This window comes from Vigna unguiculata, chromosome 6 (assembly GCF_037176805.1).
Source record: "Vigna unguiculata cultivar grain cowpea cultivar isolate G323 ecotype 2 chromosome 6, ASM3717680v1, whole genome shotgun sequence".
NCBI classification, from domain to species: domain Eukaryota; kingdom Viridiplantae; phylum Streptophyta; class Magnoliopsida; order Fabales; family Fabaceae; genus Vigna; species Vigna unguiculata.
In genome coordinates this window covers 42,355,391-42,377,538 of record NC_140797.1, presented here as the reverse complement: position 1 = coordinate 42,377,538, position 22,148 = coordinate 42,355,391, and the positions used below count along the sequence as shown (strand labels likewise).

The window sequence follows — 22,148 nt, the reverse complement described above, 5'->3', positions numbered from 1 at the left end:
TGTATTCTATGATTTTACGTGTCTTGTAATGTGGCTCTAGCATTGAATAATATATTATATTGCACTCGTTAGGGGCATAGTCTTGGCATATCAGTCAAATGAAATGAAAATTGCAGCTCAAATTGCATTTGCTGAACTTTCTGTATCATGCAAGTGGTAGGTGGAACATGACAAGTTTTCAAATTCGGTTGTTTCTTAAAAGAAACAAAAAAAAAAAAACTTGATTTTTTCATAGACTCAGTGCTGCAGATGCTAACTGCTATGTTCAGTCTCTTTGTCAGGATATTGAATACATTGATGGCCGGTCATATAATGGAGAATTTATAAAAATAAAAATTAAGTTGGATAAATAAATTACTTAAGAAATGAAGATTTTTAAAGATAATTAAAATTTTGATGAGTATAAAGAAAGACATTATTGGTATTATATGATTAGTACTATGACAAGAGAATATAAAAATGATACGAAGAAATAAATACACATTTGTGAGACACGTGGAGGGTTATAATTGATCTGGGTTTGCATGATTAGGTATAGCATCAAAGTTGATATCATCAATGAACACCACCTCTCTTTGACCGTCTAAGTGGAATTCCGTTTACAACAATGACATCATACAAGAACAGTTATTGAGGAGTGAGAGTTCAATGTCTTGTTTCACACAGTTGTTTTCTTCAACTTTTGAGAATTTAATGCCATGTAATCTTCACATTTGGCTATTTCTAAATGCTAACAGTATAATAATATAATTAGAGAAAACGGATAAAACGGTTTTAATTAGATCGATGATTTAGTGAGTCAATTCAATTTGAATTCATGATGAATCAGATTAGTTCGCGAATTTCAATCATTTTAACAACTCTAAGTACAATATTTATCATTCTCTCTTTAGAAACTTTTTTTTTCCTATTTGAAACGTTCAGAGACTATTTAATTGGTCTCTTTCTTAAATTTTTATTTTTAATTAAATTTAAATCAACAGAATAGTAATCTCTTTAAATATTGACCGTGCTTAAAAATTGTAAGTGATATAATATTTAAATTTGTTTCATAGTTATTGTTAATAATAGAAGAAAGTATAAGGGAATATTACGAGGAAGATTCGCTCTTAGCTGATTACAATGCTACTTGTTGTTGTCATGTTCACAACAAGCACCATTAACTATTACATTATTTCACTACTCAACCTCACCCACTTGGATCAAACCTTCTCAAACTAACCAATCATCCCAATAAAACAAAACAAAAAACAAAGTTCCAAACACAACAAAGAAAAATGATGGCCACACACAAACACCCACATTATACATAAAACTCACGAATCAAACCTAGACACCTTATTCCTTTGTTTTCAATATCCATGTCTTATCAGGTATGTTTCTTCTTTTCTCTATTCTCTTTATCAACTAAACCAAATTAACACATACTTTTCTCTTGTTATTTCCTCCCTTTCTTTTTGTTTTTTTGGGTTGTTATGTCTCCTAAATGTCTTTTGCTTCAGTTCATTGTATTTAAATTTGTCTGTAGTCTAGAACATAGAAAAGGTGATGCATGGAAATGACATATATGATGTATATATGTTCGAACAAGTTCATATAAGGGTGTTTGTGCATGGTTGGTTGCAATGTACACATATGGCACAAGCTAGCAATAATGGTGTAAGAAACTGTGAATTGTTTTTGCCATGTCGAATTTTGAAGATTTTATGTTGGATCTAAATTTTGTGTTTATTTTTCTACATATTTTTTGAGATTTTATGATGTAAATTTAGTGCTCATATGAATTAGTTAAATGAAAAGTCATAGAATCGTATAATTTTAAGTCTTATAATAGGTAGAAATAATAAAATTGCACCTCTTATAAGAAAACATAGTTATAAAAATTTTTGTCCGAAGAATAGTCTTTTTGACTTGAATTTTATTTAGGGTTAAATATGTTTTTGATCCCTCAAGTTTTAGTGAAATTTGGAATTAGTCTCTCTTCAAAAATTTTAACAAATTTAGTCATTCATCTTTAAAAATACGTGAATTTAGTCTTTTTAACCAAATTTTATTAAGTTTAGATGATATTTTTCAAGCGCATTTCATAAAAGTATTTGAATTGCTTACATCGTTTGATACATTTTAGCTTCAATGTTAACTCAAATATTATCATAAAATACGTTTAAAATATCAAATAAACTTAACAAAATTTGGTAAGAAGAACTAAATTCACGCATTTCTATAAATGAATGACTAAATTGGTATAAAGTTTCGAAGAAAAACTAATTCCGAAATTCACTGAAACTTGAGGTATCAAAAACATATTTAACCCTTTTATTTATTATTAAAATTTTTCTATAAATCTCTCTAAAAAAATAAAAGCGTTTATAAAAAAGAAGAGTTGAAATATAGTTTTGAGATAAGTGCTATTTAGTAAGAAATTATTGGTACGAATTAGTGACATTTGAAATAATTAATGAAAGTGTTGAATAAACATTGATGTAATGTAGGAAAGATAATGAGAACCATCTAAATTGCTCTAACACGTCATTATTGGTCCTATTATATTTATATTGTTATTTTCCTATTTTTAAATAATAAAAAAAAGTTGCACTAATTAAGAACAATATTGAGTAGATTCATGATTGAAAACAAATATTAAAATTATAATGAGTGGATATTTTTATTGAACTTTAATTACATCTTCAGTGAAGAGCATTTTTTATCTTTTGACAATTCATAAAACCTTAAAAAGTGTTATTAAAAGAATAACGACCAAAAAAAAAAAACATAATATCAAATGTTGCTGTCTTTTAGAGCAAGCACTTTTAGTCTGTTACTAGGTTTTTTAGTGATTGAAAAACATGTTTGACTTGTTAATAATTAATAATGATAGACTAAAACATAGTTTTTAATAGAATATACCTTTTTATATTTTATTTCAAAATTTTTTAACCACTTAACATTACATTTTAAGATAATTTAGCTATTTCATTAATTAATATAATATAATTATGGCATTAACGTAGGTACATAGTTATATGTTAACTTATTTTATTTTAAATTAATTTTATTAATATAATTAAAAATGAAAACCGGTTTGGTCGGATATAAGCAGTGTAATTTGTTATATGTTCCATCAAAAAAAAAATTGTCCATATATTTGTAGGGTATTTGCGAATTTTTTTTTATACCAGTGAGTACATGAATATTTGCTCATACTTCTATATTTTATTTTTTATTTAAAATAAAATTATTTTGAAAACAAATATTTAAATGTAATATGTGTTTAAAAAGTAAGATTTAAGTACAATTCAAATAAAATTACTTAATAAAATATTAATACAAATAAATTTAATATTTTCGAAAGTAATTTTATTTGAGTTGTGTAAAGATATAAATTTTAAAAAAATAAAATTTTACAAAATAATTTGTCTAAATAAAAAATTAGAATTATATGACGTTAAATTTCAAATTATTATTCTATAATTGATATTTTTTCATTAATAAAATTTATTTTGATCGCTTAAACTTACAAAAAATAAATAAAATTTAATAATTAATATCCATGAAATTTAAAGGTATGGATATTTTTTCCATCTCTGAAAATAACGTAAAACTAATAATAAAATAGAAAAATAAATAAATGTTAAAAAAATCATAAATATTAAATAAAATTAATCTAAAATTAATTAAACTTAAAAATCATAATCACTCAAAATATTTCGTAACAAATTAAATTTGAAAAAAAATCATAATTATATTCATATAAATGATCTTATATTTTATAAGTATTTCAACTTATTATTATATCAAACACTAATAACTCAATAAATCATCTCATACATGTTATTTTTAGTTATGATTGAAATTTAAGAACATTAAGAAAATAAAATAAATTATATATAAGTAAAGTAAAGTAATTTTAAATATAAAAACTAAAAGATAAAGTCTAGTTGTTTAGAGAGATCAAATAGGTAATACAATCATAATATACAAATATATTAGAAACCTCTTTTAAACAACAGTTTTCGACTGGTTTAAGTTAGGGATGGCAATTAGGGCCTGGCCCGCGGGCCCGGCCCGCAGGCCCGCATAAAAAACGCGGGGCGGGCCAGGATAGTGAGCCCGCAAGCCCGCGCGGGCTCGGCCCGCATAGGCCCGCGGCCTGCACGGGCTAGCCCGCGGCCCGCGCGGGCCGGCCCGCAAGCCCGCATAAAATTAAAAAAAAGAAAAAAAACTTGCACTTGTGTATATTAATTACTTGTTTTATGGACTCTTGCATTAACATTTCAAATTCTTGTATAACTGGAAAAGACAAGTATTATGTAATTCTTAATGTGCTAAAATTTAAAGAATACATTGTGTATGTCATAGTATGAATATGATGAAAATGTTGAATTATCAATTTATCATCTAATTCCCCAAAGTCTTTACTTAATTTTGTGAACTTCTTAAAGTTTCCCAATTTTTAAACATTGAAAGTTTTATCATAAAAAAAATAAATAAATAAAAAATTTTAAAAAAAAAAAAGCGGGCCGGCCCGCGGGCCCGCGGGCCAACCTTTATGCGGGGCGGGCCAGAGTATGCGGCCCGCATAAAATGTGCAGGGCGGGGCGGGCCGGCCCGCGGTGTGCGGGCCTTATGCGGGGCGGGCCTAAACGGGGCGGGCCGGCCCGCATTGCCACCCCTAGTTTAAGTAAAAAAGAAAGAACCGAGGAAAAAAATCTCAGTTATATTTTCTAATTTGGGCTTAGTAGACCAATAGTAAAATAAAATTTTATTATAAATTGAGTAAATTAATATTTTTTTTATTATCATTCATTTGTTAAGAATACTTATGTCAATTTTAAGTTTTTTTTTTCCACTTATTTAAAACATTTTTCTTTTGCTTTTTTCCTATCAAGCAGTCCAAAACAGCTCAGTTTCTTACGTTTCTTATTATTTTTTCTCTGCTGTAAAAAAAATTCCAAATATATCATAATTTTGTTTGTTCTTTTTTATTTTTTTAAACTAATAAAGTTTCTGATTTATCTAGTAACCAGTAATAGCATTGAGAATGGCATATAGTCAACGGTGGACAAAAACCTGAAAATGAATAGACAAATTGAAGAATGAAGGAATTTTGGCAGGTTCAACGGTCAAAACTCTAATTTAATTTTATTAATTTTCAAAATACGAAAATTAGTTTAGACAAATAAAAAAATAACAAAAATTACTATTGAAAATAAATATTGGGTTCGTTAAACTAATCTCTAAATTAAAAGTGCCAAATGCTAATTTAATTAAAAAAATTGTATGTTTCAAAAGTTTATGTAATATTTTTTTATGCCATTAAAGGATCACTTTTATTTATTAATAAATACCGATATTTCAATGCATTATTATTAAGGAATGAATTTTAACAATCTATTTCTCTTGAATCATATTTTAATGAAACATATATCTTACTCATACGTATAAACCAGGAATTAGAGTTTCATTGTAAAATATTATTAAATAAATTTAATAGACAGCAGTATAAATGATTTCGTATTATCAATTAATATAAATTTTAAAATAATTATTATAAAAAGTTGTAACACGACCACATATTTATCATTAAGTGATAATTGGATAATGTAAAAAGTGGTTTTGAATGATTTTAAAATCATGAATTGAAAGTTAATAACTCTTAATTATATCACAGAAACTTGATTAGAATTTTAGAGTTTGAAAACTCCATCGTAATTAAACTATTCCTATCAATAGTATTGCGTAAAGTGAGAAAGAAAACGCGTGGCATTAATCTTAGTTTTTGTTTTGTTTCCTTTTTTTTTTTCATTCTTTTAATTAATAATTATAATAAGAAGATTAATAATTTACTATAGCAACCCCCTAAAAAAACGATTAATTTCATTGGAGGGCATCACTGTGTTTGAAGAGAGAGAAACGAAGAGAGAGAAAAAAACGCAGAGCACAACACTCCTGAGCTCCGAAATTGGAGTGGGAGAAAATTTGTATGCGTTGGATTTTGTAGATCTGAGTATGTATTTCTCTCCCCTTTTATTCCTTCTATGGATTTCAGTTTTCAGTCAAGCTTTGTATTCTCTCCGTCTCTCTCTTTCTCTCTGTATCTGTCTCTGAGGATTGTGCTTCTTTGTTTTCTTTCATTTGTGTTTTTTGTTTTGTCATTTTTGGTGACCCTTTAAGTTTCTGTGGTTTGAGCTTCATCTTAATGATGCTACTATCCATGCCTTGGCTTCAAGTTCGCGTTTTACATTTTTTTTTTTACTTTGATTTTTGTATTGCCCCACTTTTGAAGTTTTGGGCTTGGAACTGGGAAATAGAACATTTCAAAGAGTTGGTCTGGAAAGGTGTAAAATTTGCAGTTTTTTCATTTGAGAGTTGTTGGGTTCTTCTTCATGTGGGGCCAGAACCCCAGTTACTAGGAGTAGGTTTGTGTTTTTTAAATGTTGGTTGGTTGGTTTGTTACAATTGTTTCAGCTTTGGTGAGAGTCCTGGGGGTGTTCTATTCCATGTGTGATGTTTCTAATCATCGATTTTGTTTGTGCTAATTGATATTCAAAGGTGTTAGGGTGATGAAAATAAGTCAACTTTTAGCTCTGGGTCCCAATTTGGTGATTTTATTAGGTTGCATCTGGTTAATGAATTCTTTTGCAAGCAGCAATTATGATAGTGATTTTTTAGCGCTATACAAATAAGAATGATGTCTCTTTCAATTTCCTAGCATCTGCAAAAATCAGCCTTGTTAGATGGGGTGCTAGGCTTTTCATCTCAAACATTCTGGGTGGGTTTAACCTATGTTAGGGAAAGAAGGATCACCTTAACTTTTGATGGTTTATTTTTTTCTGATCTGCTCTTCGTTTGAAGCAGTATCGATATTTATTCTGCAAAACTGCAGTTGATGATTTAGTTGTATTAGAATTAGATGATATTTGATGGATACAGTTTATAAATTTATAAAGGCTAAAAATCACTTATAAGTTCATTCGTTTTGTGTTTCTATCGAGTGCTTTCATCAAATACAAACACTACAGAATTTTACCTAGTTATTAGATGACTTTAGGCTAAGAATCACTTGTCTTTATGTGTTGTAGATAATGAAACAGTGCCTTTTCCATGAGGCTCGAGTTTTTTCCTGGGAACTCACCTGAAGAAAGAAATCGAGAGGCTTTAGGTAATGAAGACCTTTGCAATAAAATAAATGAAAATTCTATTCAACTTTGATGAAATGGTCCATTGGATGTCAGGGATTATTTTTAAGATTTGTGTTGAGAGTTTTAAAAGATTCATTGTGTAAATTTAGCTCATGACAATCGGAAAAGTTGATTGAGGGAGACTTACATAATGTGAATTCACGATAGAACCAAATATGAATTGAATTGATTCACATTAGGAATTGGGACAGAACATGCTAATTTTAAAGTACTTTAAGGAATGTATACACTATGAACTAAGAAAATTCAAAAGGTTGCTCTTTTCCTGTGGAACCAGTAAATTTATGTGTCTGCCTGCATGTCTAATTCTTCCCTGTGTTTTTCACAAACCACTTCCAATATGCTGTCAAGTTGAAGATGATTGAATTAATTTCCATATTACATTATATTCACTTTTATTTGTTTGCTCTCAGATAAATGACAAATGTATCATTCAAAGAATGTTCCTAGTGCAAGTTTAGTTGGAGGTAATTCACTAGTTCATGGTCAGCACATAGATTGTGGTGGCAGCGCGATGGATCCTGGCAATGGAGGAAACAGTCATAGCAACAACTCTAATCTCACCTCAAAACAACGTCTACGGTGGACACATGAATTACATGAGCGCTTTGTTGATGCTGTGGCTCAACTTGGAGGGCCAGATCGTGAGTATTTCCTCCTCCATTTTTGGTTAACTGGAATCTGAAAGTTGTTTTTTTCTGCTCCCCTCAAACTTAAAACACGACTTTAGTCCGTAAAATGAGAAGGCTAGGTTATGTAGTGGATAATAAAATAAAATGCATCAACTTCTCGTCAATTTTACATATGTATACTTATGCTGGTTAGATATCCTATTGTTAGCTAAGGAGTATTTCGAGCTTCTATGCATTGATTTTAACATTCCTTATAAAAATGTTTTAAATTTAACTGTCCTTTTTGCTAGGTGCCACACCCAAAGGTGTCCTCAGAGTTATGGGTGTACAAGGCTTGACCATATACCATGTCAAAAGCCATTTACAGGTAATGTGCACTTCAAGTTCCTCTTAGCTTGATGTCCATTATTCCCTGTAAATATTGGTTTTTCATTTTCTTCCCTGTTTCTTACAGAAGTACCGACTAGCAAAATATTTACCGGATTCCTCATCTGATGGTATGTATATCTGACTTATGTAAATTAAACTATTTGTGTAAATCACGTTGAAGGCTTTTTTTCTTTGTTACCTTTAGTCAATTAAGCATTCATTTTACTCTGGTTTCTACTTTAGATTTGATTGGTATGATAACTTCTAAATTTGTTGATAGAAGGGAAAAAGGCTGACAAGAAAGAAACTGGGGATGTGCTTTCCAATCTCGATGGTTCATCGTGAGTATTGCTGTTTGTTATTCCCCCCTCACGTTTGGGAATTTATACTTCTACGAGTTGGTGGTGGCTTATAATTAAAAAAGAAAATAATGTGGGTCACTAGAGCACATTTTTCTAGGCTTTAACCGTCAGTAATACTTTCACATCCCGATCAAATTTGCAAGTGTTAAAAAACACAAAGTTTTAGCTATTTTTCTGTATTCAATGCCTTATAAACTTTAATGGATAATGTAACACTTTAACCAACACCTGTTGATTGTTTGATGATTGGTGGTATGATAAGGGATTAATAATTTACTTTTTGGCTTATCTTTTTGCAGTGGGATGCAGATTACTGAAGCTCTAAAGCTTCAAATGGAGGTGCAGAAGCGATTACATGAACAATTGGAGGTATATTTTCCTATTTCAGCTGAACTGGTGACTTCACAGTATTAACTGATTGTAATTTATGATTTATTTCACTTTATCATGTGAGAGGTATTGATTTCTCTATGGATTTATGCCAGTTACACAAATTAGTTATATAATAACTTAGTTCTTGGTTGTACCATTCAAACTGTATGTATGTCTCATGATGAAACATCGAGACATCTGTGGCTCTGCACTATATGAAAATGGAGTTTAAAATTTGTGTTTTTTCTGTTCTAAAATTTAACTTTATAATTTTTTGAACAAAGTGAAGACAGAATAAACAGACTGATTAACTATTTGTAATTAAGATGCCAAGCTAGTAATTCTGTATTTTAATGTGAAACAGGTGCAGAGACAGCTACAATTACGGATAGAAGCCCAGGGTAAATACCTGAAAAAGATAATCGAAGAACAACAGCGGCTCAGTGGGGTTCTTTCAGAGGCACCTGAGAGTGGGGTTGTGGCTGTGGTTCCGGGGGACGTGTGCCAAGAACCGGATAATAAGACCGACCCGTCTACCCCCGACCCGGAAAAGGCTGCCAAAGACCGAGTCCCAGCAAAGAGTCTTTCAATTGAATCTTTTTCATCACACCATGAACCATTGACTCCAGATTCTGGTTGCCATGTTGGTTCCCCTGCTGACAGCCCTAAAGGGGAGAGATCAACCAAAAAGCAACGGCTAAACATGGACGGATCGTATTCAAAGCCAGACATGGTGCTTCCACTTCAGATACTGGAGTCAAGCATGTCATCATACCAGCATCCTAGCACTGTTTTTCTTGGGCAAGAGCAATTTGATCCTTCAATGGGTATGTCTACCAGAAGTGGTGAGGAATTGGATAAGGTTGGTGGCAGTAATCTGTGATTTGGTGTAATGTGTAGGTTGTGTTCTAGGACTCTCATTCTATCTTCCTTCTAAGCTTAGTTTCTGTTTTATATGTATTTCTTAATAGACCAGAGGATCTGATCATCATAGATTTCCAAGGTTCTTAGTTTTTCAGTTCAAATGTTCAGTACTTGACTAAGCATCAGCCTTATTTTAGAGAACTAATTTGAATTGGGTTAATAGAAAAATTCTTATCATCTGCTTCATAAACCATCGTAATTTCTAAGAAAGATTATGGTGGGGTGATACAAATCATTTGACTGGCCAGAGGAACTGTGATTGTGGTTGATTGTGCTAATCACAGTATTAAGCTGTGTTTAAGCATGTTAAGTCTAACAGTGTGCATGGTAATTCTTGCACATGTACTATTTCAAGAGAAAATATTAATAAGACTCTATGGTGATAACACAGCATTCTTCAGAACATTGTGGTAATAATAAGAAGTATGGGTGATAATTGATGCTGTACACACTCCGATATCAAAGCTGTTTTATTTTTATTGTTTTCAAAACATTATGATATCATAATATTTCATCTTCAATGAAGTGTTTAAACTTGATCACTTACGTCTTATCACAATATTAGAAAGTAGTTTTACATTTTCAATTAAATCTTCCATTATAAATAATATACTTACGAAGACATTAGTATCTTATCATATGATTCACCTTAGTTTTCATATTATACATTTTTATATTAAATTTTACATTTAAAATTTAAATTCTCATAAGATCAAAGCTTCAAAAATATGCTTTTTAATTTGATAGTGGTTTATGAAATTTAGTTAATCATTTAAGCATTCAAAAATTAGTTTAATGATTATATGATCAAATATATGTAGTTTTGTAGTTATACACACAATATACAGCTATAAAATCTTCTATAACATTTTCAAATTTGAGTTTACAGAACAAAATATGGTTATTTCATAAGTACAATAAATAGTATCATATCGTTTGACCACAAACATTCATTTTATTAAATGAATCAAATCAATGAAAATGTAAAGTATTTACTCAAACTTCACAATAAACTTTGAAGGTAAGACTCAACACATCTTAATATTATAAGTATTAAATTTAAAATGGTGAAATTGATATAAAGATAAAAAAAAAAGTTAAGATAAACCATAAACCACGTGAAAGGAGTAAAAAACAATATAAAGAAAAAGAAAAAAAATGACTTGTTAAAAAAATTCAGAATCAAAATAAGAGTAAGTAATTAAGTTCGATGACTAAATTTAAAAGGGCATGTATTATCATAATTCTTAAAGAACTATATCTACATGTACAACTTCATGTATTGCGGCCACAAAAATTATCATAAAATTCTGTAAATTTTAAGTTTTCTTTGAAGGATTGTTTGAATATCACTTTTAAACAAACTATTCGTTTATTTTACACAGTATTAAATTTTAAATATAATGAGAATTAATACACTTTTTTGACATGTTAAATAATTTAAAAAATTTAAATTGACATTTTTAAACTCTAATAGTGAAGATGTGTGATAAGCACTCTGAGCACTATATGAGCCAATTCTTAGTGTGCTAACCCAATAGGTTTGAGTAGACACAAATTAACACAACAATGTTAATAATATTTTCTAACGTTTTAAAAAAAATATGATATTGTTGGTTGGAATTTATCAGGAATCGAAAAATAGTACAGATTTTATTTTTATTTAATAAATTTACTCATAATTTTGACTATTAGCATATTCTCATATTTGAGAATATGTTGCTAAAATTTCTTGGTGCTTAACTTGATAAATAAAGGCATCTTTCTGTACGCTTTTTCTTTTTCTTCTTCTCCTTCGTGTCCTCAACTTTCTCTTTTTCTCTGCAGTTAGTGAATTGTCTCAATCCCAGAACCTCTCATTTTACCATGGAAGGAATGAAGATTTTAGATATCCATGAATTGTAGGCCTCTAAATACTAGGGGTTATGTACATTTACACAAAAAGTGAATATTATTGGTTAAAATCCTGATCATAGAATAAAGAATTGCAGTTCATGTAAGGATTGCAGTATGCACAATCAAAATCTTAGTTTGTAGATTGAAGTTACATTACATCCCTATCTGGGTGCCATTTCATGGCCAACCTTACTTGCCCTCTTGAGTTCTTCATCCGTGGCATTGCGGTTCACCTACAGGATCTAGTAATAATAGTTCTCTGCACCCATCTTGATCCAAAATTCAGCCGAATTGTGAACGAAAAAAGTTTACTTTTTGTTATGTGTAGAGAAAATATCTGTGGTTTCTTGGATTGGGAAAGAAAAAGAAAGGGTTGGTTTTGACTTGGTCAAGCTGACAGCAAAAGGGGTTGTGTTGTGTGGGTGAGTCCAATAACACAGAATCTACTAGTGTTAGCTGTGTAGGGAGGTGAATGCACACCTAAAAAAGTTGCAGAAATCATGTTCAATTTTTAGAGATAGTAGGAAAGAGAAACACTGAAATAGAGAATGAGAGATGAATGAGTAGCCAGGGAGAAAACTGGAGGAAATTGAGGAGACGAAGCAGCAGGGTTTGTCTGCTTAGAAGAAAATTAAGAAGCACAAATAAAAGGTTTATTTTCAAACCTTGGCAGGCATTGACCTGGATAAGAGAGTGAAACGCCAAGTAGTAAAAAAAAAAAAAACTTAACACTTAGCAGACATCTATTTACGACCCTATCAGAAGAATTTGTGTCCAACAATTGAAAACTATAAAAACTTAAATGTTACAAAAATTCTTTCAGAAATCTACCTGTCACCGTTTATATCTTTCAAAGACAAAAATGGATGTTCAGCCAATTAGAAATATTGAATAGAATCTAATTAAGAGAGCTATATGTAAATAGAAGAAAAACTTAAAAGACCTAAATGACACAAACGGAATCCGGAAGACCAAATTCATGCTATGATAAAAATATAGTTAAGGCAGAATTGATATTCCTGCAACATCACATAAAAAGCACATTAAGTCCCCAATGTAGATACTGCTACACTAAGCAATAAGGTGAGAATGACAAACAAGTAACATTCCTGCAAAAATAAACAAGTAGTGAAAGATGAGTCAGAAAGTGAAACCAACATTTCGCACAAAAATACATGCTGAATTATTTCCCAGATGAGAATTGAGTCAATCAACTCGTTAACCTACAAACAAGTTGAGTTTCATGAAGTGCCTAAATATAGCAGTGTCTTACATTGATCTTATGAAAACATGTAGTTAGCTAAATATGTAACACATAGTAGTCAAGACTTGTCAAGAGGGCTTTGGTCTCCGATTGGCAGATCCCTTCAGAATGCAAAGTCGCAGCTTTCGACTGAGGGACTCCCACTTCTCAAATCTGTCAGACCTGTGCTTCTTTGTGGATCTTTCAGCTTTCTTCTTCTTCTTTTTCTGGCTCTTTTCCTCTTCTTTAGGGTCTGCAGATATTTCTCTCAGACTTCCAAGGGGTGTTGCAAATACCTTCAAGAGTATTCAATATTATCAGACACATGAAACACATTACAACCATTGCAATAAACCCTGCTTCAATAAACTTTTTCACAAAGTGAAAATGCATATTGATATTGTCTTACAAGTTAAAATCAACTTATGCACCTCAACTTTTAGAGCAGTAAGATAATGGAACAGTTAACACATTAAGTTGATTTTAGCATGAAAGAAGTTCAATTCACTTTATGTTCTTATTTTCTTTTCCCATTACTGTTTTTTTGATACTACTTCCTGTATGTCTATGCAAAATTTTATTCAACCAGGGCTTAAGCAGACAAGTTACTATCACCTAAGTTTCTCACATCACTTCCAAATAATATATATCCTCAACTAATAATTAGATCAAATACTATGTGCATTTGCATGCATGTATGTGTGTTGGAGACAGACCTCAGAACCATTATCATCATCCCTGTAATCTGGAAAATATTCATCATCGCTGAATACTAAAGAAGAACATCTGCCGAAGCTTTCTCGAGTTGAGCTGGTGTATGAGTAATAATCTTCAGTCAGGTCATTTGGTTCATCCTGTTGAATCATTAACAGTCCATTTCACGACAAAATAAAAAAGAGTCAAGATCTACAAAGGCATTTTAAGACCACTAATGCAATGGACAGAAAATGATTATAACCAAGAAAAAGTAAACAATTCCTCTTTAGATGGAAATAATGGATCCAGATGTAAAAAAGCCCTGAATAATTTCTTAATTTCAGAGAGGGTCCTTGACATAATCACCTTCATATCTGCAGGTTCATCATGGTCAGGTTCATAATTTCCATGCATTAGTTGCTCTCTGATCATGGAATCCTGCATTAAGATCAATTAATGAATTAACAGCACAAAGATTTTTAACCAAAATTACAGAGACAGATGGAAGGAACTATCGTACAGGAGAAGCTGTAGGAGCAACTTTTGGAATACGCTCTCTAATTGAAGCTATGTTTGAAATTGAATTGCTGGGAGGAGCGGAAGATGAACTTGCAGCATCAATAGTTGCAGACTGTAAACTAGAGATTATCCCAAATAATAAGCTCTGAATGAAAGCAAGAGAAAATTAGTCTTTCGTTATTCAAATAAAACACATAACAAAACTGAATTGAGTGAGCATATATATCTACACAATAACATTTCCTACTTATATTTTCAAAAAGGTGAATTGGGAGTTGACATCTCAAATTTTACAGGCTGCAGGCACTTAAGACTAGATGAGCCTGTATCTCCTTTCTTTTTCTTTTTCCCTTCCGATGACAAGTTACTGTCACTGAATTTTGCTGATGTATCATTTGAGTTCACAAATTACATTCTTGGCACAAAGTATAAATTCATGTACATTTCTTGTAGACTCAATTTCTCTCAAGTGCTAATTACCTCATTCACAGCAGAACCGATCTTCAAATCCCCTACATCAAGATATCTGTCATGCTTGCGAGCTCTGGGAATGTGAGGAGGGCGGAGGACATTGTAGAAGAAAAGGGAAATTGAGTCATAAAAGAACTGTGGTCTAGAGGAGTTGTGATCACCATCAAATTTTATGATATTTTTGTCTCCCTACAAATTTGGAGACCAACTTATATATATCATTTGTAGCAAAGAGTGCAAAATACTATATTTCTTTTAAAAGCATTAGGCCTGATGGCTTGAAGGAATACCGCATATAATTCAGAGATGAGATCAGAATGGTGAGGCTGAATGAATTGGTCATCATTACCATGTCCAAATAAAACAGGAATGAATGTCTTCGGTGCAACCTGTAAAGCTTTTAAAGCATTAAGATAGTCATGGAAGGAAGTGACTAAACTATTTGTTTAGCCAAAAAAAAATGAATGTTATCATAATACTACAATTATGTGTCAAATAGTTTGTGTGCAACATAATTTACGATAAAACTATTCGTTGGAGAATAAAAAAAGTTGTGAATTCTCCTTATTAATTGAGCGAATCCAAACATAGATTTCAAGGTGAAAGTAGGATTGGGATGCTATCCTGTTTCTTGTTAACAGATGTTCTGTTTAATAAATCCTAACCATTTATTAAGGTTGACATAAAGCCAATTAACAACCCACTAAATCAGGCATCCTTGTTCCCAATTCTTCTTTCACAGTTTTAGTTGATTTTTATTTCAATGGTACTAAGTAGTAAAACGGAATAATGGTTAAAATTTATTAAATCAATATCTCTCTTGTTAACAATAAATAGAAGAGGAGGATCCAAATCCGGTGAAAACACACATGATAGATTAAGTTTAAATCAATAATTCTACAATTTCTAAAGTAGACCAGGTCAAGAAAAAATTGCAGAATGAATCCATACCAGCAAACAGTTCAAGTCCATGATATCAAACTTTGCCTTCTTCTCAATAACCCGCCGCATGTATTGTACTGCCATTTTAACCTAATTGTGGAACAAATCCGCAAAATCTTAGACTTAATCAAAATCAGAAATGCTCAGAATATTACATTCTAGAAGACAATTCAAGTTTATAGCCCATTTATTTTAGTGCCAATAGAATTAATGGACCGAAAGCAAATTACATGGGATTATACATTTATTTGTAGCTGTTATTCTATTATCTTAGTTAGGATAATACGCTGAAATGAATATATGGCAGTTTAGCAGATATAGTGGGCTGAAAGTCAGATCGACAGCATGTAGTGAAATAGTATTTATGAGAATCATTCAGCAAAAGAAGGCAGATATGTAGCATGGATACCGGACACGACATGGACACTGTAACATGTGTAGTCTCCACAATGTAGGACAGAGGGACACAAATATGTATATTAGATCATTATGAATTATTTATGTATTCAAAATCATCTAGAAACAAGATTAGTTAAATATAATAATCTAAACATATTGTCACCTAATACAAAAATGAATTCAATCCATCTATCTAACATCCAAAAAGTAAATAGAGGATATATTCGTGATCATATAAGATTTGTTCTTTATTTCTTTAATCATATTAAAAACTTATTCAATAAATGTATGAGTTTTTAGAAAATCATTGTATTTGTCCTTATTAACATTGTGTTGGAACCATATCAAAATTATGTCAGAGACAAAATAATGTCTTTTGAATTGGATCCCCATAACATAGAGCTAATGCTCTATTTATAAGAAGTAACATCTGAATCTCCCTTTCCCCCTTACATCCTCCTATATATTATTTGATCAACTAATCATAAACTTACAGATCAATATCCTATATGTAACTAACTCCCTCTTTCTCCTAGTACAAACAATACCACCCCACTAAAAATCAACCTTGCGCTCAAGGTTGAAATTGATAAAGGTATTGTTCATTTGTTGTGAATTGAGCACTAGCTCTGTGTGAAAGGGAAGACTTTGGGAGTGAGATTTTTCTCCTATTCATTGTTACTTTCATCCCATTCAATAAAAATTTTCTTTCCTTTCTTATTTCAGTTCTTTGTTCCTGACAAACATAAATGATAAATTGTTCTTAAATTAAATAGAATATTACGATTACAGCCCCTTATTTCTTCCCCAAGAAACACAACTAAACAACATTTGAGATGATTTGTCGCAATGCAATAGCCAAATCTTTTACAACCAGAAAAAGAATCATATTGACGATGCACACATGTGGCAGATACCATGAACTACTACAATCCATAGGTTCATATCATATCGTTCCAAAAAGCTACAAGGTAACCAAATGAAGATCCTCTTTTTCTATTTTAATTCCAAAATTACTATTATCACAAAGGAGAAGATAGAATCTAAAGTACTACATATGCACACACATATGGAAGGAAAGGAAGGAGAGAGAACGTGTACAGTGAACTTAGGAAGTCGAATTTTATAGACATCAGCGAGCTCCAGCATCAGACCATACAGGTTTGAAAAGGCGCTATCCAACACCATCCCAGCAATAGAAGGGTCTTCAGCTCCATAAAGAAGGCTACACCACACCAAAGCATAGTTAGAAATAGATTACAATAGAGATTCTCATATATGAGGCTTATAATTACACAAACTGTAAAAGCCCAGCATTGAATTCTAAAGTTTAGACTTTCCTGAAAAGCCTTTTTTGATTTATGTTCAATTATCATGTAATATAAGTACATAGAAAGAAATTACTACTGCATTAAAAATCAAAGAAGCAGATTGGAAGAAGTAATACCTAGTAACAGCACCCATTGATCGTCCCCAAAGACCGATACGAGATACTTGCTTGTTTCTTCTTAAATATGACACCGCCATCCTGAGATCATCTTTCTGTCACAGAAAACATTAAACTCGAGAAAACATTGCAGGAAAATTACACAGATAAGCATGCACCTGATGCAAGTGTATACATTTGTTGCATTGTTAATTTCATGAAAGAATAAACATGTAATTTTGGAAACTAACTAAACAAATAAATACATAGGTAAACTTACTTCATGCCAACCAAGGCTGACATGGTCTCCATCAGATAAGCCTGACCCCGAGAAGTCAAGAGTAAAAACAGTAATATTTGATGGAAGAAGAATAACAGCAGCTTCATTGGCATCAGCCCTACATCCACTGTATCATTGTACATGTACATATAAAAATAGAGAAGAATTGAGTGAGCGTGTCATTTTGAAAAAGTTAAAAAAATGTCTTTATGGTTATTGAACTGATAGCAATATTCGTAAAAGTTGACTTACCTATTTCCATGGCAATATATAACACAAGGAAGAGAAATATCTTCAGGCAAAGCTGAAGGTAGATAATGGCTACACTGCAAGGTATAACCTCTGGAATTCTTGAGCTGCACGGTTTATAAGAAAATAAAAGGAAGATAATCTATCTAGTCTTAAAAAATGTGCAGTAAATTGTAATCATAAATTAACTTCTAAAAGTGGACAATAGTAGTTGAATCTTAAAAAAACTATGTCCATACTTGCCTCCAAATCCTGCCGTTGGTATGTTCTTCCTGCAAGGGTGAATTCCTTTTCCCATAGGTACCGATCTGGATCATATTCAGCCCTGTATATTTGACAAATTAGATACATTGATCTGTAATTCAATTTACTACATAAAAGATAACCACGAGTGGAGCATTGGATGCAGGGACACTTAGGTAGTTGAACACAAGAAAAAAATTCAGAAACATCAGCGATTTAATTATGCAGTGAAACTTGTCCCGATAGCTTTGCCTAAAATGATTGGGGCATTCAGTTGAAAAGTACAGTGCAGATTGAGTTTCAATAAAATAAAAAGAAGAATCTACCAGCTTGAACACACAAGTCCTTGCTGACAACACAGGCTACGAATTAGTCAAATTTACAATGCAAATACATTAATGATAAACCACCTACAAAGAGAAAAATGTAATACCTGGGGGGCCGAATGATGAAATTGATGAATTGCTCAATCATCTTACTTCAACATGCACCTCAGAGAAGCTCCACTTCATAAGATTACAACTAGGAGGGAGCCTCTGAGAAGCTCAAAGTCAATTCACCCCCATCTTTCGAAAGATGAAACTCCGGTAGTTGCTCCTTTTTCTCAAATCATCCAAGCCTGAATTTGAATGAGAGACGTTATTCAAGGAACACCATTTCCAGCAAATGCTGTTAATGCCCTATTCTTGCAAGAAACATACACCAAACCTTCCCAAGAAAATGTTGAATCAAAAGGCAACTAGTCACATGCGGAAAAACAAATAAAATGAAAGCGTTTCCATAATCAAACGCCATAATTTTTTCACAAAAGCTGCTTCTAGGAAAAAAAACAGAAAAGACACAGAAAGCCCGAAATTTCTACCCCTAACAAAAGCTCCTTTAGAACCCCACTTTTTTCCACCATCATTGCATCAACTTTATCCACGTTATAAAATTCCAAAGCACGAATAACAGTATACACGTGAGTCCCACGAAACAGTCCCAAACATTGCAACAAAAATGGCAAAAGCTGATGAAACAACCAAGGAGCCATGAATGTAGGCAGGGAGATGAAACACAGGGACAAAAATTCTGTCAGATCCCACATTCACCATGTTCATGAATATCAATGCAATGCACCCCGAATCTGATTTTAGCAACATGGGGAAGCAAAGCCCGGGTAAATGGAAAGAGAAAACGAAAAAGAAGAAAACTTTACCAGAAAGAAGAAGAGGGTATGACCCATTAACAGAAGCAAATGCCAATCGGAAGAGTAAGCAAAAATGACAAGAAATGAAAGTTTTGTTGCTGTTTTTTGGTTTTTCCTTCGGATTTTACTGAGTAGGAGAAATCATCGGAGGTGGGAAATGAAAGAGAAGATAAAAAACAGACACAACATCTGAAGCAACCAGCTGGAATTTCCTTAAATTTCCACTTTTTCTCTCTTTCTTATTCGTTCATTCATTCGTGCTGTGCTTGTCTGTCTCATAATTATACATCAATTTATGAAGTCTTTACAAATTTAGCATGTTATGCATTCGCTGCGTTCAATCAAAATATTATTATATTAACCAATAAAGTTCCTACACTTATAGCATTATTTAATTACGTGAACAGCATATTCAATTAAAATATTAAATGCTATTAAATGTAGTTATTAATGGTCTTAATAAAAATATTAAATGCTATTAATTCCATGTAAAATTTACTCCTTCGTTTTATTTTATCCCACTTTGATCTATTCTGAAAAAAAAGTATTTGTCTCAGTTCTGAAAAGAAATAATTCTTCTTTGTATATATATATATAGAACAACATTTACTGTATTTTCTATATTATAACCTTATTTTTAAATATTTTTAAATATATTTTTGAATTAGATGAAGAATAAAATAAATAAAATAATTTATTAATAAAATATATTAAAAATTTACTTTATTTTTAGTCAATATAAAATCTCTTCTTTTTTATCACGTGAATAAATTATTTTATGACTATTATAAAAACTGAAGATATATCTATAATAATATATAAAAAAATTTTCTTTTTTTGTCAATATTTTAAAATTTCAATTTTATCGTTTAAAATATAATTATTTATTAAATTTTTAAAAATTGACTGTCATTTTTATAAGTTTTTTATAAAATCGTCTATTTCTTTTTCTTTTTTTCTAATTATCAACCGTTATTTTCTCGTATCTTTTGATATATTTCATTTTACATTTAATAAATATAATTTTATTTTATATATTAACTTAATAACATTACAATATTATCACCTAATAATATAATATCATACATATATAAAAACAGCCTGTATTTACTCTAGTATATATTAAAAGAGAATATTATTGAAATTTTAAAGAGACACAAAAGAATAAATTTATATATTTTCGTAGAATTGAGAGATATAAAGAAAGTAGAGAAAGTATAATGAAAGTTTTGTCCTTTGAGAAGTTACGAAAATAAAACTTAAAAAACTCATAAACTGAAGGGAGTAATAACATTTTTTTAACAAAGGTATTTTTTTTTAAGAATAAAGTAGTATTACTCTTTTAAGTATCTAGAAAGGTTCATAGGAGAAGACGTGGTTAAGTAACCAATCAATTAATATTATATTTAGTTTAAGTTAAATAAAGACTAAACAAACAAATACTGATAAATTAAAATTTAAATATACACATTTTTATATTCTTTTAAAGAAGTTGGTCTATATCTTACAACTTGCAAATTAAAACAGCTTACCTTTCAATTAAATTGGTTATTCAATGCCATTTAATACTTAATATGAGTATATATATATATATAAGAATTAAAATATACAATTTGGAGACGAAGATCTTTATTCTATCTATTTCTTTTAAATGTGTATTCATACATTTTCTTACAGTTAGTTAAACAGTTTTTTCGACTATCTTAAACTGTTACTTCTATGTTAATCCATTACCTTCTGATTTTTATTCTTTTATCTATTTTAAATTAATATTTATTTTCTCTTTAAGAAAATTGTGTATAGTATAGTGTTACAATTTAAATTGGTTACTATGAATAATAAATACAATATATTAAATTTTTTATTCACTACAAATATCAATTAGAATATAATGTACATATTGAAAATTTTTGATTATACATTTTAATTATGTAAAAATATAAAGTTACCATTTACATAATATATAGGCTAAATTTTAAATATTTTTAAAAGGTTAAAAGTTGCACACTTTTCTGAGTTCCACATTGTAACAACAATCTTAATTGTTTTATTTCTCATTACAAATCTAATGATGATACTGCCTTTGTCCATTGGTTTTGTCATTTTGAACATTTATTTGTCTCAAATTATCTGTTATTTAAGAAAATATAAATATAAATTAAAATTTCAATAATATGTTCGAAAATAATAAACGCTTGTATTTGTACAATGTAATAATAGTTAAAATGTTTGCATTAAAGAAAAATAAAATGTAGTAATTAAAAACAAACACTTAGTATCGTTTTGTTTGATGCGGAAGAACTAAAAATAGAAGGTCTATAACAAAAACAAATATGGAAAACGAATATTATTGATTATTGGAACTTTAGGGAAAGTGATTTGGCTGTCTGATTCTTTCTATGCAATCTCTTTCATGGGAAGGCAGTGAAAGGTAAGATCCAAATTTTGTAACTTATCATATGTGGTAGATGAAATTTCGATCAGATTATTATATTTATGTTTTATAAGGAAATGCTTTTATAGATTTCACTTTCTTTCAAAAATTTTAAAAAATATTTTAATAAAATTTATTATTTTATCTTTTAAAAGAATAATAAAGATCATAATGTCCCAATCCTCTTTTTATATATATATATATATATATATATATATATATATATATATATTATAATTCTAGGTTATTGTTTTATTATTACATTCTTTATGACTATTTAACATTGGACAATAATATTTT

At 30.5% G+C, this 22,148-nt stretch overlaps 2 protein-coding genes across 8 annotated transcripts; one reads left to right on the top strand and one right to left on the bottom strand.

The window, feature by feature from the left end:
• The first annotated feature begins 1,160 nt into the window (after positions 1-1,160).
• On the top strand, positions 1,161-10,051 carry LOC114188710 (myb-like HTH transcriptional regulator family protein). 4 transcript variants are annotated; one of them, XM_028077329.2, is made up of 8 exons: positions 5,858-6,007; positions 7,083-7,162; positions 7,616-7,846; positions 8,125-8,201; positions 8,289-8,331; positions 8,484-8,544; positions 8,865-8,934; positions 9,302-10,051. In XM_028077329.2, exons 3-8 carry the CDS (start codon positions 7,627-7,629, stop codon positions 9,818-9,820), a joined length of 990 nt encoding a protein of 329 aa, XP_027933130.1. In that variant the 5' UTR covers positions 5,858-6,007; positions 7,083-7,162; positions 7,616-7,626; the 3' UTR covers positions 9,821-10,051. The 4 variants fall into 4 exon arrangements, with proteins under 4 accessions (XP_085530511.1, XP_027933131.1, XP_027933129.1 ...); XM_085674385.1 differs by lacking the exons at positions 5,858-6,007; positions 7,083-7,162 and adding an exon at positions 1,161-1,373; XM_028077330.2 differs by lacking the exon at positions 7,083-7,162 and having other exon boundaries at positions 5,846-6,007; positions 8,487-8,544.
• A 2,659-nt stretch (positions 10,052-12,710) lies between these two features.
• Positions 12,711-19,705, bottom strand: LOC114186960 (uncharacterized). Of its 4 annotated transcripts, XR_014995485.1 has the most exons (15): positions 19,424-19,705; positions 18,659-18,844; positions 18,226-18,307; positions 17,986-18,089; positions 17,734-17,860; positions 17,475-17,569; positions 17,129-17,252; positions 15,638-15,718; positions 14,977-15,075; positions 14,696-14,875; positions 14,217-14,360; positions 14,063-14,134; positions 13,717-13,854; positions 13,031-13,296; positions 12,711-12,866 (listed from the first exon to the last, which is right to left on the bottom strand). XR_014995485.1 is itself a non-coding variant. In XM_028075046.2 (14 exons), the coding sequence occupies exons 2-14, from the start codon at positions 18,697-18,699 to the stop codon at positions 13,090-13,092; spliced, it is 1,494 nt and encodes a 497-aa protein (XP_027930847.1). In that variant the 5' UTR covers positions 18,700-18,844; positions 19,424-19,705; the 3' UTR covers positions 12,894-13,089. The 4 variants fall into 4 exon arrangements, 3 of the variants coding, with proteins under 3 accessions (XP_027930847.1, XP_085530343.1, XP_027930848.1); XM_028075046.2 differs by lacking the exon at positions 12,711-12,866 and having other exon boundaries at positions 12,894-13,296; XM_085674217.1 differs by lacking the exons at positions 12,711-12,866; positions 19,424-19,705 and adding an exon at positions 18,934-18,951 and having other exon boundaries at positions 12,894-13,296; positions 18,222-18,307.
• Between the last annotated feature and the right edge of the window lie 2,443 nt (positions 19,706-22,148).

Coding starts and splice junctions, on each gene's coding strand:
- LOC114186960 (XM_028075046.2), bottom strand. CDS start 18,699: ATGATTGAGCAATTCATCAATTTCATCATTCGGCCCCCCAG. Junction 18,090..18,225: donor ACCAACGGCAGGATTTGGAG/GCAAGTATGGAC, acceptor TAAACCGTGCAG/CTCAAGAATTCCAGAGGTTA. Junction 17,861..17,985: donor ATATATTGCCATGGAAATAG/GTAAGTCAACTT, acceptor ACAATGATACAG/TGGATGTAGGGCTGATGCCA.
- LOC114188710 (XM_085674385.1), top strand. CDS start 7,627: ATGTATCATTCAAAGAATGTTCCTAGTGCAAGTTTAGTTGGAGGTAAT. Junction 8,332..8,483: donor ACCGGATTCCTCATCTGATG/GTATGTATATCT, acceptor ATTTGTTGATAG/AAGGGAAAAAGGCTGACAAG. Junction 8,545..8,864: donor TCCAATCTCGATGGTTCATC/GTGAGTATTGCT, acceptor ATCTTTTTGCAG/TGGGATGCAGATTACTGAAG.